The following is a 14,355-nucleotide window of genomic DNA, read 5'->3' as shown; positions in this document are numbered from 1 at the left end:
GAAAATTCACAATTTAATAAAAAAACCATTACAGTAAAAAAACGTTACTATTAAAATCGAATTTTTAATTGAATCTTTATAAGAGTACAAAACTTTACACAGCACCGATTAAACCCTGTCAAGCAAAATTGTAATCTATGAAATAAATTATCGAAATTTGACTTTAAGAATAATCGATGTCTGTATTAAGAGCAGTAAATGTACAATAAAGTTTTTACAAACTTGTACATACTTAAAAACCCAATACTACTAATTAAAAACTATAGATAAAATTGAACTTGCAAATCTTAAAATATTTACAAAGTTTTTATAATATTTTACGTATATAAAAACAAAAACTAATTAGATTCAATTAACGATGGTACTATAGAAAAATTATAATCATCATATATTCAGATATACAGTAAAAGCGATAGATTGGTTTGAGAATGATACATCATCTAGTTTAATTTTCAAGTCGTCCCAATTAACGTTTAAAATCTTTTAGAAAAATGTGAGTATACATGTTTATGCTGTTTACCATTTGAGTATAAATTTTGTTTAAACAAACAAAAATATCAGTGAAAAAGAAACAAAAAACTCTTGACTAAAAACTATTTATACGATAGCTTAACTAACAACTTTAATCCAAAAAGTAAGTAGGTAAACGCTTAGATTAATTTTTTTTAGCTTTAGAATAAATTGAGAAACTTCACAGTACTTTTAATTTCAGTCTAACAGTATACTGATAGCTTTTAATACATTTATTTCATATCTTTAGTAATTTTAAAATAATTAAAATTTTCAGCTAGTCAAGAATTAGTTTTTTTTAGTAATAATTTTAGCAATGACCCAAAAAATGTAATAAGTTTTAGGAATCTAATATTTAATAAACTAGAGAATTTTCCTTTATAAAAGCACTTATTTTGTAATATGACATTTATTGTTAATAAAAAAGTAAACCTATCACTAGTAAGACTTTAAACAAAAACTATTTTATATAAAAAAAAAAATTCTTCAATAAATTAAAAGTATTTATTTTACCATAAAATTTAAATCAGTTATATATTACAACTCTAATGTATTAAGCTATTTATTTAAAAAAGAAAAACATCTATAAATTTGATAAACCAAATAGTTTTTAAATTGTAGTTATTATAATCTAATAAACTTCTTTAGTTTGCATCTAATATTAGAAAAAACCTTAAACAACTAAAGCTATAAAAACTTGTGGTTTGGTCAAATACTGAGATTTCAAAGCATATAAATAACTAACTATAAGTACTTTTTATGTTGCATTGACTAATTTTATCTGCATTAAAATTTGTTTCCATATATCTTTTTAAATGAAAACTTTACAACCAATGAAAGTTTTTATTTAGTATTATAATTTTAATATAAAAGTTTATGAATAATCAAATAGTTTACACTTGAGAAATTCTGAAGTATTAATTACATCGAAAAAGAATTTAAAAGCATCTCTGTACTAACAACACGTCAACAAACTTCTATGATCAGTTAGGCGTAAAACTTACGTGGCTTTGCCAAACAAATCTTTTTGTTTCAATTTTTTTTGCTCTTTTTATTTAACTTTATACTACTAGATAGATTATTTTTAATTAAAAAACGGTTGTCTTTAAAGAAACTTGACGTGTGCTTTTCTTCACTAAACTACAAACAATTATAATATAAGATTAGTTTAAAAACCCTCAAGTTTTTAAATCAAAAATACTGTTTACAACGTTAAATAGAAGTGTTATAAAGTATTTTTTACAAAAAACAGCGTTTGAAAATAATAAATACTTGAATTGAAAGCTTTATTAAAACGGTCAAGTCTAACTGCAAATGAATGGGGTAAAGGGGCATTAATTTAAGGCGGCGATAAGTAAGTGGGCGATATCTAAAAAATTAGGCGATTGTCTTTTAAAATTTCGCCAAGGGGGCGTTAATTAGTTTGGAAAACCCTGGTTTCGTTACATAAATTAGTAAAACTTTATGTAAAGAAAAACTATTGTCGTTTTTTTTAACGAGGTAAATTTATTAATAAAGAAACTGTGCGTCAAAGTGTCAAAAAAAAGTATTATACAGGTAAGTACTACATTGTTTAAATAAGGTTATACTGCAGTTTGTTAAAAAAAAAGCGAAATAAATACAATAGAGAGAAAACAGATTGTTTAGTAGTTAGAATGCATTGATTTTAACTGATCATTAATGCTTCCGCAGGTGTAACAAAGTTCAGACAGCTTGTACTATACATTAAGGCAAAACATGTTTTTGCAAAAATATGATAACTAAATATTAACTAAACAAATACCAAATCTTCAAAGGGCAACTAAACAAAAAATTAATGTTTAAAGTCAAGTGTTTCAAGGCAAGAATTAAAATTCATCGTGTCTTCTCAATGCATCGCCCCAGTCAGTAGCTTGACTTCCAACAAACTTCTCGTAATGTGTCAAAACTTCATCTATGGATAGTTGCATATCCTTGTTGTCATCAGCCTATCAATTACAACATAAATTATTACGTCTTAAACATTTTCAATAAGTCCAGTAGCTAACTAGTTTACAAAAAACTGTTTGAAATGTTAGTTATACTAATAAAAAACCTGAAAAAAAAGTTGTTAAACACAAATAGAAAACTTTGTTGACCACATAACTTATTAACTATACTAAAACATAGTTATACAAAGTTTTAAGCTGGTTGTTGGTTTTTTATTAAATACTTAATATAATAGTTAACATTTTCAGAGTGAAAATAATAAGGAAATACTCATATGCTGCTGATTTTTTTTGGGTGACATTAGCAACAAAAATAATATTTAGGTGCGTAGCTATTGATTAAAAAAAGTTCTACGTTTAACACAAAAGTTATAAAGTATAAAGATATATATCTATCAACAATTTGTCACTGTTTACCAGTATAATAGCATATTTTATTATATACTAATAAAAAATTCATAAGTTTAAAATATAACTTAGTTTATCATTGAATCTTCAAGTACAATTATTTTAAATAATGAAGGTTATATACAGCATTAAGATTAACTGCGTCTTTAATAAAAACAATATCTTGTAAATTACTAACGTTATCAAGGTTTATAAGATATTTGAAACTTGACAAATTTATTAGGAATATTTTGTAACAAGGAATGGTACAAACGTGCAACAAGTTGGCTATGACATTATTACAATTGAAATTTGTATTGTATAGGAACCACGATTTTCGTTAAATATCAAACCAAATTTTGTATAATTTACTTTTTAACCAAAGTGATACAAAAGGTGTTTTTTTATTACAATTGTCTTCACAAAGACAGAATTCTTTCTAAATTGTTAAAATATTTTGATCAAAAATATAATTATGTAATATTCCAGTCTGAGCAAGAATATTAAAGTATTTAAGGATGTTCGCTTTATGGTGAAAATTTAATCTGTAGATGTATTTGAAAAAAAAAATTTAAGATTTTGAGTTTAATTGTATTTGTAAATAACTAAAAGATAATAAGTTAAAAAATATTTGAAGATAAGATGTTATAGATAACTATCAGTATAGTATGGAGTATGAAGTTAATAGGAAGTAAACAAGCTCTTTTGAAATGATACTATTTTTTATGACTTCAACTTATTTGAATTAGATGTTTCGCTATGCTAAACACATAATTACAAATTGAAACAAGCAAAATTACCAAATTGAAAAGTCTATCTTAACTTTTTTTAAATTTACTCTTAATAGATTTTTAAATTTAAATATAAGATCTTTTTTTTGTCTTAAAGTAATTGTTAAAAAAAGTATAGCATTAGTTTTAATCACAAAACTTTTTTCCTAGTTTTATATTTCTATAGCTTCCATAATTTAAAATAATTCTATCAACTTTGACAAAGTTTACGTCAAAAGATATAAAGATTAGATTACGCTAGGATTACAGTATAAACGAATTTTTTTCTAAACCAAATGAAAACTTATACTGAAAAAGTTTTTATAACCATAAACCAGATGTTTTAAGTTTTTATGAAATTTACTGAATTGTAATGTTAATTTAATTCTTAATTTCTGAAAACAGGAAAACATATACGTTTTAGTTTTAAGATTTTAAAACAATGTAAACATTTAAAATGAACAGTAAATATTTAACAGTATATATGAAATTTCTCCGAAAATTTTATAAACTGTAAGTACTTAAAAACATATATACTTACCTCATATACAAGATGTTTGGCTTCAGCCTCAGCGTGATTATAATCATCTGGAAGAATCCATTGTCGTACTTCTGACAAATCTAAAAACCCATCCTTGTCTTTATCTCTGCAAGATAAAAACTGAGTAATCGACTAGAAATAATTAAAAGCTAATGATGTATAATTTAACAACTTTTTTAATTGGTTCAAAAAACTTTTCCTTTTTTGAGGCCATAAGGTTGGTAGGGCTTTTTTTTACATGTTGATCTTATTTTAAAGATCATTAACTTAACTAGAAGTTGCTTTTTACCTTTCTGTCAATTTCAAGTTAGATTTCGAGATATGATAGTACAAAGCCGGAGAGCTCATTAGGTATTTTATGGAAGGACCCAAGTAATAGGGCAAAAAAAACTGTTTCATTAAAAACCTATCTTCTCCTACAGGTTTAAGCAATCGTTCTGAAACTTTCTCAGTTTAATCTTAATTAAATAATAAACTTTTCTATTGTAGAATATATTTTATTTAAGTAAAAATATTTTTTATTAAAGAAAAATTATTTTTTTGGCATAAAATTCAGGGTTGCCAAATGTTTTCTGAATTTCTTCTAGGTTTTTAAAAAACGACGTTTTTTACTCCATTTCTGTAAACAATTAAACTTAAGAAAAAAGAACAAATGGCTTAAAAATTATAGCAAGGTTGAAAAGATACTGCAAAGCTACTTTAAACGTGTTTTTCTATAAAAAGTATAGAAGTTTTAATGATACAAAAATTTTACTATCTTTATGATAGATTTTTTGTATCTTGTCAAAACTTCGTTATTTTACATGTAAAAATAGTTTACAATTCCAGGTTTTTCAATACTTTTCAGTGATTTTGTTCGAAATTCCAGGTGTTTCGTCGACCCTGTATATTTTTATTAATATTATAACATTCCTGTTAACATTCATTTTTCTACTAATACAAAGATTATTTCCTATAAGTTTGAGGTTAAGAGACCATAAAATGAAGAATAAGATAGATTTCAGTATATATTTTTTGAATTCTGAGTAAATCAGCAATGATAAATTTTACCTTCATATGTAACTTTTTACATAGCTGACGTTATTTCAAAAGCTGATGAATATTTTTTATTCTGTGAAAATTACCTCATGTTATATAATTATCGCTTTCTTACAAGGTCTAATGTTAATTCTGTAAAAATAATGTTGAATACTTTTTATACAGGTAAAAAAAAATTGTTAAACACATATACAAACCTGTAATCAGCAAATTGTTTCTTTTCAGTTTCAATCCAATCTGGCTCTTCTTCCCCAGAATCTGCATTAAACATATCACCAATGTACTCCTTGATATCAACCTGGAGATAAATATTTGTAAAGAGTAAGTTTTCAAGATTTTAAATAAAATAAGTAAAATAGTTCAAGTATATGTATAATGTATATGATATTGTTGCATTACATACAAAGTATAAATAACTTATTTTTTTAAGTGACACTCCCTTAACCTAAATTCCTTTATCAGCTTTTAAATAATATATGTTAATGGTAAAACCTTTTATTAATAATTGTATAAATTTAGGGCTATAGGGGATCTAACTTTTGAAGAAAAATTAATTGAAAATTTGAAGTAAAATATATTTTTTAAACATTACAAAAAAATAATCTAGCTTTTGAGATATAGTCAGTTTTGTTAAAGCTTTGTTGAGGTATTTTTTAAATGACAAATTTCATTTAAAAAATTTACCTTCTCTTAGATTTTTTATGCTAAAGATCTCAAATTTTTAGGAAGTGTTCCTACCGTGATTATAAACAACCATTTTGTAGCATTAAATATATTTTACTAAAAAAAAATCATTCCTACAATATAATTATTTATGATCTAACACGATAAAACAAGAAAATTTGAAAACTGTCTAAGATAAATTTATAATAGTCTTTTTACCCTTTTGGTTTGCTCCTGTTATAAGGTACCTACTGAACTTCCAACTTTGATCTCTTATAACTAAATAGATAAAAAGTGGTGAAAAGCAACTGGAGCTGATTTGAAATATTCAAAACAAGAGCTTTACAAATTTGCACAAAATTAAAAAACCTTTCCATCTTTATTTTTGTCAATATCATCAAGTGTTTCAAGTATAACTATTTCCTTCATGTGCTCATATTCTTCTGGATGAAGAAATGATCTAAATTCTTCTTCATCCATATTGCCGTCTGAATAACATACTTTTTTACATATTGTATTACTTTAAAAAACACTACTTTTAGGTTAATTTATTCTAATTCAATTGAAGGTTTGAATTTAATTCATAATCATTTTCTGAAACAGATTTCTGAAACTTTTAAATACAAACTAAAAAAAAAATCTATATGAAAAGTATAGAAGTTAAGTTACTATTATCATGATCCGCATGTTTCCATCTTCTTTCATCTCTCTCCATCATTTGCTTGTATGAAAATCCTCCATCCTGTAAAAACATATGAGTTTATTAACTTTTTCTTTTAAACTCTATAATTTTTAAGTTTTGAGCTAACGAGTGAAGAAACTAACTTGTTCATCATCTTCGAGGTTGTGATCGTCAAGAAATCCATATGTCATGTCTTTATACTCTTTCCAGGTTATAATTCCATCTTTGTCTGTGTCGTGTTGTGCAAAGTTCTTATCAGAATCTTCTCGTATGTATCTCTGTTATTAAACACATGATAAATTAAAATATAAACTAAATGATTTTATTCTTAAAGTTATCAATATTTAACTAAGTAGCCAGATTAAATAGCAACTCTACAAGGAGTATGAATTAAATTTATATATTCAACATATGAAAATAAATTTATTTTTCACTTCAAAATCATATAAAGATTACTTAATTTTTAAGTTAGAGTTTTAACTTTCTTACATTAGTAGTAATTTCAAAAACGATAGACATTAACAGAAGATTTAAGAAATTTTCACCTGTTGTGTAAATATAATCCAGTCTTGCAATTCACTTTCACTTATCTGGCCATCATTATCGGAATCTATTTTCTCTGCAATTATTTTAAGTCTTCTTCGACTTTCCTCCGGTGAAAGTTCATCAAACTCCTGTGCTTCTTCCTTTCCTTAAATTATATATGTACGTTTTATGATTTTTTTTTTTTAATTATTCTTAACACTAAGACATTTCAAATATATTGAAAAACTAAAATGAAGAATAAAAAAAAATAAATTTCACATAACTTAAATTATCATTTTGCTCGTTAATTGTTTTATTTAACTATAAAATATTTATAAAATTTAAGTATAAAAAATTTAACTATTTTTAAAAACTATAAAAAGTATATCATGATTTTAATTTCTATTTACACTGAAAAGTTATACTTTTTGTGAATAAATTATAATTTCACTATTTTTAAAAATAAGATAACTTGAAGCTGAAAATACTTAATGTATATTTACTTGTCTAACAACTTCATATATAAATAATAAAATTCAACATAAAATTTATAAATTTTCTGGCAAGTTAAAAATATTTTAGTTATTATAAGATTAAAATTTAAAAACAATATCCATTCTAACCAAGAAAAGCTTCATGATCATAATCTTCAGTTCCAAACTCTTTATCACTTAAATGATTGTCAATAACACGTCCCTTTTTGGCTACTCCACAATAAACATAAGTACAATACAATGTAAGTACCAAAAGTAGTAACTTCATTTTATATAAAATTCTGCAACACCAGATATTAGCAATGAGTCGAAAGTGTTAATAAAAGAAAGAAAAATATTCTTAATTTTGCAAAGTTGTTAACTAAATATTTTTAATACATTTAGTACAGAAAGTTGACAAATATCTATAAACATTGCCTTCCTATCTATTTGTATCTTAAATTTACACTAAACATCTTAATACTTAACTTTGACAAGTACTTAAAATCAATTTTATGAGTTTATATAAATCCAAACATACTAGTTCCTTAAAAAATACTACAGGCAAAGATTTTCATTTTTATTATTATACTTCTGACTACATTAATATAAATTAGATTATAGTTTAATGTTTTAAAATAGATTTCAGTTTGAAAGAAAAAAATTTCAAGCAACTTAAATCACATTATATATATTTTGTTAAATGTTTTGTCTAGTTAAAGCAGTGAAATTCAACTTATAACAAAACTTGAACATGCAGTTAATTTGATTTTTGAAAGTAAATAGCATGCTTATTAAAATGATATTAGTACTTTTGTTTTCGAAATAAACTGTATAATTTAAATACAAAGTTACAATTGAACCTACTGTATTTCATTTAGGTTTTATCAGCTTGATGACAGAACTTGCAGAAAGTTGCTACATATAAAACAAAAAAGCTTCATAAACTGTATTGTAAACTTGAGTTTTTTGAAAAACTATTAAAAAAAACATCTTGTACAGGAGGCAAATAATGTATAGATTTTTTTACATTTACTTAATATTGTTAAATTAAGCCTTAAGCCCACCTTTAAAACAAGACTATTTTACTTAAATGTACTTATGTTTTTAGAAATAAAATTAAATTTGGCAACTTAATTTATCTAAAATAAAAGGCTGAAAATCAAAAAGTAATAACAAATAAAATCAGTACTTTAAAAACTATTACTATGTATAAAAATTATTATACTCAGTTTTTTCAGTATAATTTCGTTTTCGATTTAAACTTAATGAAATTCTTATGAAAATAAATCATGTACAACAGAATTTTTTAAACTTCATCAAAAAATTTAACTATGTATGTACTTTTGACAGTGAGGATGTTACCATAAGTAAATGAATGTTTCAGATTTTGTTTCAGTTTAAAATAATTTGTTTTTAGTTTAACATACCAAAACTTTAAAACTTATACTATTAATTACAAAAATATAGTTTATAAAAAATTTACTTTAATTTTTAATTCTACTTTATAAAACATTAAACAATTTGCAAACTCTTGGTACTTGTTTCTTATTACAATTAAGTTTAATTCATCTGTTACAAAAACTGCTAAAATAGTAAAAAAATAAATTATTAATTAATAAAACTAAAGTATATAAATTTTGTAGTTTTATCTGTGTACATTTATTTTATTCTGAATAAATCATATGTTTTAGTTTAAAAAAAATTATGTAAAAACTAAAAATTACAAATCACTTCTAAGTGCATCTCCCCACTCTGTAGCTTTTGAACCAGCAAAAATATCATGACTGTTAAGAATTTCTGCTATTTCAAGCACACCATCTCCATTTTGGTCAGCTTCATATATAAGATGGACAGCTTCTTGAGTTAGCTCACCCCAGATAGGAAATAACCAGTTAGCAACTTCATCTTTATCTAAGACTCCATCTTTGTCAAGATCTCTGATTTCTTTAAATTTTTCACGTTCTGCTTCAACCCAATTTGGATGCTTTTCTTTGTCTTCTTCTCTCATGATGTCTGTCAAATACTCTTCAAAACTAACTAGATTATCTTCATTTTTATCAATATCTTTCATAACTTCATGAGCATAATTAGGTCTAGTATGTGCATAGTCTTCAGGATACAAAAATCCTCTAAACTCCTCTTTGGTAACATACCCATCTTGATCTAAATCAGCATATTTAAACCTTAACTCGTCACGTTTTCTAGTTTCTGTTATCTCCATTTCTTGTTGTTCATCTATTTCATACATCTTTGAATCTAAAAATCCATATGAAATTATGTCAAACTGACTCCAAGTTAATTTACCTTCACCATGTTTATCTACCTCATCAAAATGATTATCTGAATAAGATTTGATAAATTTTATGTGAGTAATATTCATCCAAGCAATTAGCTCATTTTTATCAACATAATCATCCTTATTTGTATCAATTTTTTTAGCTATCAAAGCAAGTTTTTTAAGGCTGTCATCAATTGGTAGTTCATTCATTGCCTCTGCAGTATCCCTACCAAGGAACAACTCCCTATCATATTCCTTAGAACCAGGTTCTTTGTCACTCAGGCCTTTATTCAGAAGCTTGCCTGGTTTTTGAGAGCTAAAACAAGCATTTATAAATGGAAAGTACATAATTATGATTAGAAAAAATAAGTTTAAGAAATCCATTTTTCAAATTAGTATTGAAACGTACTATGCTAAAAATTTTTTTTTGTTTCCTTCATTCAAGATATTTAATTTAACTATTCAAAAAATAAATTCAAGCGTTTGTTAACAAAAGATCCTAGCAAAACAAGTTAACTGGAATATATAACAATATCAAACTATACAGTATCCTTCTTTTATTACACTGACATATGTATCTGTGTGTTAAACAAGTCAAAACACTTCAAATAAAAGTAATTGCAATAGGTTTTTATAGGTTAATAGTAGATAAAATACTTAATGTTAAATCCAACTGTTATAAAACTATATAATATTTGTAATTATTAAGTATAAATTTAAAAAAATTAAAGTAAAAATACAAATCAAGATAACAAATCATAATATAAACTACTTACATGAAAATGAAGGCAATACTAGTTCTAAAATATTTACTGGTTACTAATTATTGAAAAAAATGTATCTAATAATTAAACCACAATATAAATGAAAATTGGGACTAGCTAGCTAATTTATACCACAAAGTTAGGTGATTTATTCCTTATGTTTGGAAAAAATAGTAGAGCACTTAAATTTAAAAAAAAGTGATATGTAATCTATTGTAAATAAAAAGTAAAACAACAAACATTAATTATTGGATTAATAAATTAAACAATAGTAAAGGCAATAAAAGTCACTGAAACTTAGTATAATGTATACTTTATTTAATGAATGTTTATAATGGTTAAATCTAAATTATAACAAAATTAAACTTAGATACAATTAATAGGCAGAATGAATTAAAATTAAACAATTTTTAAACAAAGCACAAAAATACACAAAAATCAAACTTGTTTTTAAGCTTTCAAAGTCCTGACTAATAAATAAATTACAGCACCATACATAAAACCACCAGGACTTAAACAACATGTATATTATACAATAAGTAAAATTATTAATTAGTTATTGTTTTAGAAAGGAGCAGTTGGGTATCTAAATTAAAGATTTTATACAGATGTTTTAAATATTTAATAATTAAACTATGTTATAAATTACAGGTTTGTTTTTCATATGAAAGTTAAAACGTAAAACATAAAACAAGAAGGTGGTTATATAAACCTGTAGTAAATACCTCTAGCCGTTCTATTGGGCAGTTATAGTAGGTAAAAAAGCACAGTTTATCTGTGATTTGAATACAGGTTTTCAGTTATACTTGGAACTTAAGAAATAAAAAAAAAAGAATTTATAGTTGAACAACAAATTGAACATAAAAAAATTTGGAGAATAGAAAATGACATGTGTGAATTAAATATATAAAAATAAATGAATAAAACTATACTTTTACTTGGGATATAAAACTATGTTAATATATATTAAGTGAGTGTGTGTGTTTATGTATGGTGCTGTAATTTATTTAGTGGTCAGGACTTTGAAAGCTTAAAAACAAGTTTGATTTAGGAGTTCTTTTTGTGTTTTGTTTTAAAAAATGTTCATAATTTTTTTTTTAATAAATATATTTTATGGTTTATTTTAAAAGAAATATGAACTAAAGAAAATTCTCAGCAAAATGAAATGACACTATCCTTTGGTAATTACCTAGGATGATGTTGCACCAATATCAAACTGAATTAAATAATATTTGATGTCTTTTTTACTATAATTTTAGGCTAAAAATCATTACTTCAAGCCTAATACTTTTAATCTAATAAGATACTTCGTTTTAAATAAGCTATATAAATACATGGTAAAACTAAAATATTCAATTGTATATTACAATATTGTAACTGGTATAAACTATTGGGTTAACCTAGCATGATGACACACCAATATCAAACTGAAGTAATATTTTATTCAAGGTCTATTTTAGTTATAATTTTAGGCTAAAAATGACATTTCACAAATACATAAATAATAAAATCAAGCTTGTTTATCTTTGAACAATAAACTTTGAATACTCAATTGCTATTATTTGACAATATAAATTGATTATATCAATACAATATTTGATATCAACTAAAAATCTGTAAAATAAAAGCGATTAAATGTTTAATCTCTAGTGTTTTATTTGAATAATTATATTTATTCATTTATGAAGCTTGTTTGAAACAAATTATCTTTTCAGACTAAACATATTAAGCATTAAATATAGATTTTTAGCCTAAAATTATGGTTAAAATAGACATCTAAAAAATCTAATTTCAGTTTGATATTGTTGCGACATTATGCTAGGTATTTGTATTAATATAATCACTTTACATTGTAAAATAAAAGCGATTAAATATTTAAAATTTATTAGTTCATGGTAAATATGTTTAATTTTATCTATAAAATATAAATTTTTAGCAAAAAGTAAAGATTAAAAAAAAGACATGGAATATAATATAATTTCAACAGTAGTTATTAATAGTTTTTAACTACATATAGTTTTAAGATACTTTTTTGACATAAAAATACAGTGTGGCTTGATGGCGTAGAGGTCCAAATGGACTTTAAAAACTGAGATGAACTTTGCAAATCAAAACCCATGGCGGAAACATATACATAAGTAAAAGAAAAAGCTTTTTTTTGAACTTTTAGTTAATATTATAATTCAGCTTGTGAAATTTTACAACACTAAGTTAAAGGAATATTTTCTAAAAAGTTAAACTCTTTAACTTAAAAAGCATAAAAAATCAAAGGTTTAAACTTTAAAGTATTTTTTTATTTTCAACAAAAATTAACAATTGTAAAATTGCAGTCCATAAGTATGTATAAAGCTATTTGTTACAAAACTAACTTTATATTGTATTTAATTGAAACTTTTTCATACTATTAAAGAATGACCTATAGGTAATATTTTTATCTTTCATATAAGTATCTTTCATATAAGTATCTTGTATTTATAGAAAAATATGTTGATCTTGACTAGCATTTATGCATTGTCTTTTCAATCATTATCTGGTGTAAGATTTTGTAAGACACGTCAGTAATTCACCTGTTCTGCAACAAAAATGACGTGTTGTACAGACCCAAGTACATTTAATATAAAACCGTTATTAAAAAAACGTTTCAATATTGTTAGTTTTAATTTTGTTATTAAATTTGTTTAATTCTTAACGTTTACAATAGTTATAATTTGGAAAATATTCAAAAAAACTAAATATTGTAGTAATATTTTTGATTTAATTGAACTGGAAGCTGTATATTATATGGAAGCTTTGACAAGACATTAAAATGTATCCGTGGTGTGACTCGAGAACCGAAGGGTTCTTCGTGCACTAGGTCCTAGAACCAACTATTTTCAGTGTTTTTTTATTTGTCGTTCAATATCATACCATTATCATATGTTATTTTGTTTTCTGCTGATAAGAATTACTCAAAATATTTCTAGTTCACTAAATACCGTGTCTTGTTTTTCTTACTGAACAATTTTCAAATATTATAAAACTAATAACATGAGATCTTTTAGTAAAGTTTAAAAACTCATTTCATTCTAAGATAGAGAAAAATTTTAAATAGTTGAAAAAACTATTGTTCAAAGCTTCTTTATTATCTCTATGACACAGTAAACAAGAAATTTTATAAGTTTTCATTCTTATAGTTTTGTTTTTAAGCTGACCATGTCATTTCTACTACTCGACCACAATATTTTATTTAAACATATCTAAACTTAGTTACTTGAGTTAAATGCTAAAACCATTCTATTTTTAAAAGTAACGCGACAAATTTTGCAAATCAAATTAGAATATTTAAAAATATATAATTAAATGTAAAGGAAGTTGATATTTAATTGTTAAAGAAAATTTTAAACGACACTAAAGTATTTTTTATTTATATGTGTCGACCATTGATTTTTGATTATGCAACATGAAACTCAAAGAGTTTTTAAATCGTCATTAGGACCTTTATATTTGTCTAAGTTGTTTACAAGTTAAGTTTAACTTTTTAATTAAGTTTGTAACAGTTTTAATCGTAATTTCTTAATTCAAAAGCTATTTTTTACAGAGTAAATTATCTATAATATTATCTGTAACAGTTGAAGACACTATGACTAAAACTATCTTTTTCAACAATTTTATTCAATAAAATATTCAAAAAAAGTTAAGAGAAATTCAACTAAAAACATTTTTATGAGTAAAAATTAAAAATAATATAGTATTGTTTAAAAAAAACATTATTTTG

At 24.1% G+C, this 14,355-nt stretch overlaps 1 protein-coding gene and 1 pseudogene across 3 annotated transcripts; both read right to left on the bottom strand.

The window, feature by feature from the left end:
- Positions 1-1,931: 1,931 nt before the first annotated feature.
- Positions 1,932-7,877, bottom strand: LOC145833820 (calumenin-A-like). Its single transcript, XM_082941016.1, has 8 exons — positions 7,707-7,877; positions 7,104-7,249; positions 6,702-6,836; positions 6,546-6,618; positions 6,246-6,364; positions 5,411-5,511; positions 4,176-4,281; positions 1,932-2,477 (listed from the first exon to the last, which is right to left on the bottom strand). The coding sequence occupies exons 1-8, from the start codon at positions 7,843-7,845 to the stop codon at positions 2,358-2,360; spliced, it is 939 nt and encodes a 312-aa protein (XP_082797142.1). The 5' UTR covers positions 7,846-7,877; the 3' UTR covers positions 1,932-2,357.
- A 911-nt stretch (positions 7,878-8,788) lies between these two features.
- On the bottom strand, positions 8,789-13,110 carry LOC145833805 (calumenin pseudogene; annotated as a pseudogene). Of its 2 annotated transcripts, XR_014369764.1 has the most exons (2): positions 12,971-13,110; positions 8,789-10,153 (listed from the first exon to the last, which is right to left on the bottom strand). The product of XR_014369764.1 is annotated as a calumenin pseudogene, transcript variant X2 (transcript). The 2 variants fall into 2 exon arrangements; XR_014369763.1 differs by lacking the exon at positions 12,971-13,110 and having other exon boundaries at positions 8,789-10,434.
- Positions 13,111-14,355: the final 1,245 nt, after the last annotated feature.

Source organism: Thalia democratica, chromosome 1 (assembly GCF_965202585.1).
Source record: "Thalia democratica chromosome 1, ktThaDemo2.hap1.1, whole genome shotgun sequence".
Classification (NCBI taxonomy): domain Eukaryota; kingdom Metazoa; phylum Chordata; class Thaliacea; order Salpida; family Salpidae; genus Thalia; species Thalia democratica.
This window is presented reverse-complemented; position numbering and strand designations above follow the sequence as displayed.

Coding starts and splice junctions, on each gene's coding strand:
- LOC145833820 (XM_082941016.1), bottom strand. CDS start 7,845: ATGAAGTTACTACTTTTGGTACTTACATTGTATTGTACTTATGTTTAT. Junction 7,250..7,706: donor TGATCATGAAGCTTTTCTTG/GTTAGAATGGAT, acceptor ATATAATTTAAG/GAAAGGAAGAAGCACAGGAG. Junction 6,365..6,545: donor ACATGCGGATCATGATAATA/GTAACTTAACTT, acceptor TATGTTATTCAG/ACGGCAATATGGATGAAGAA.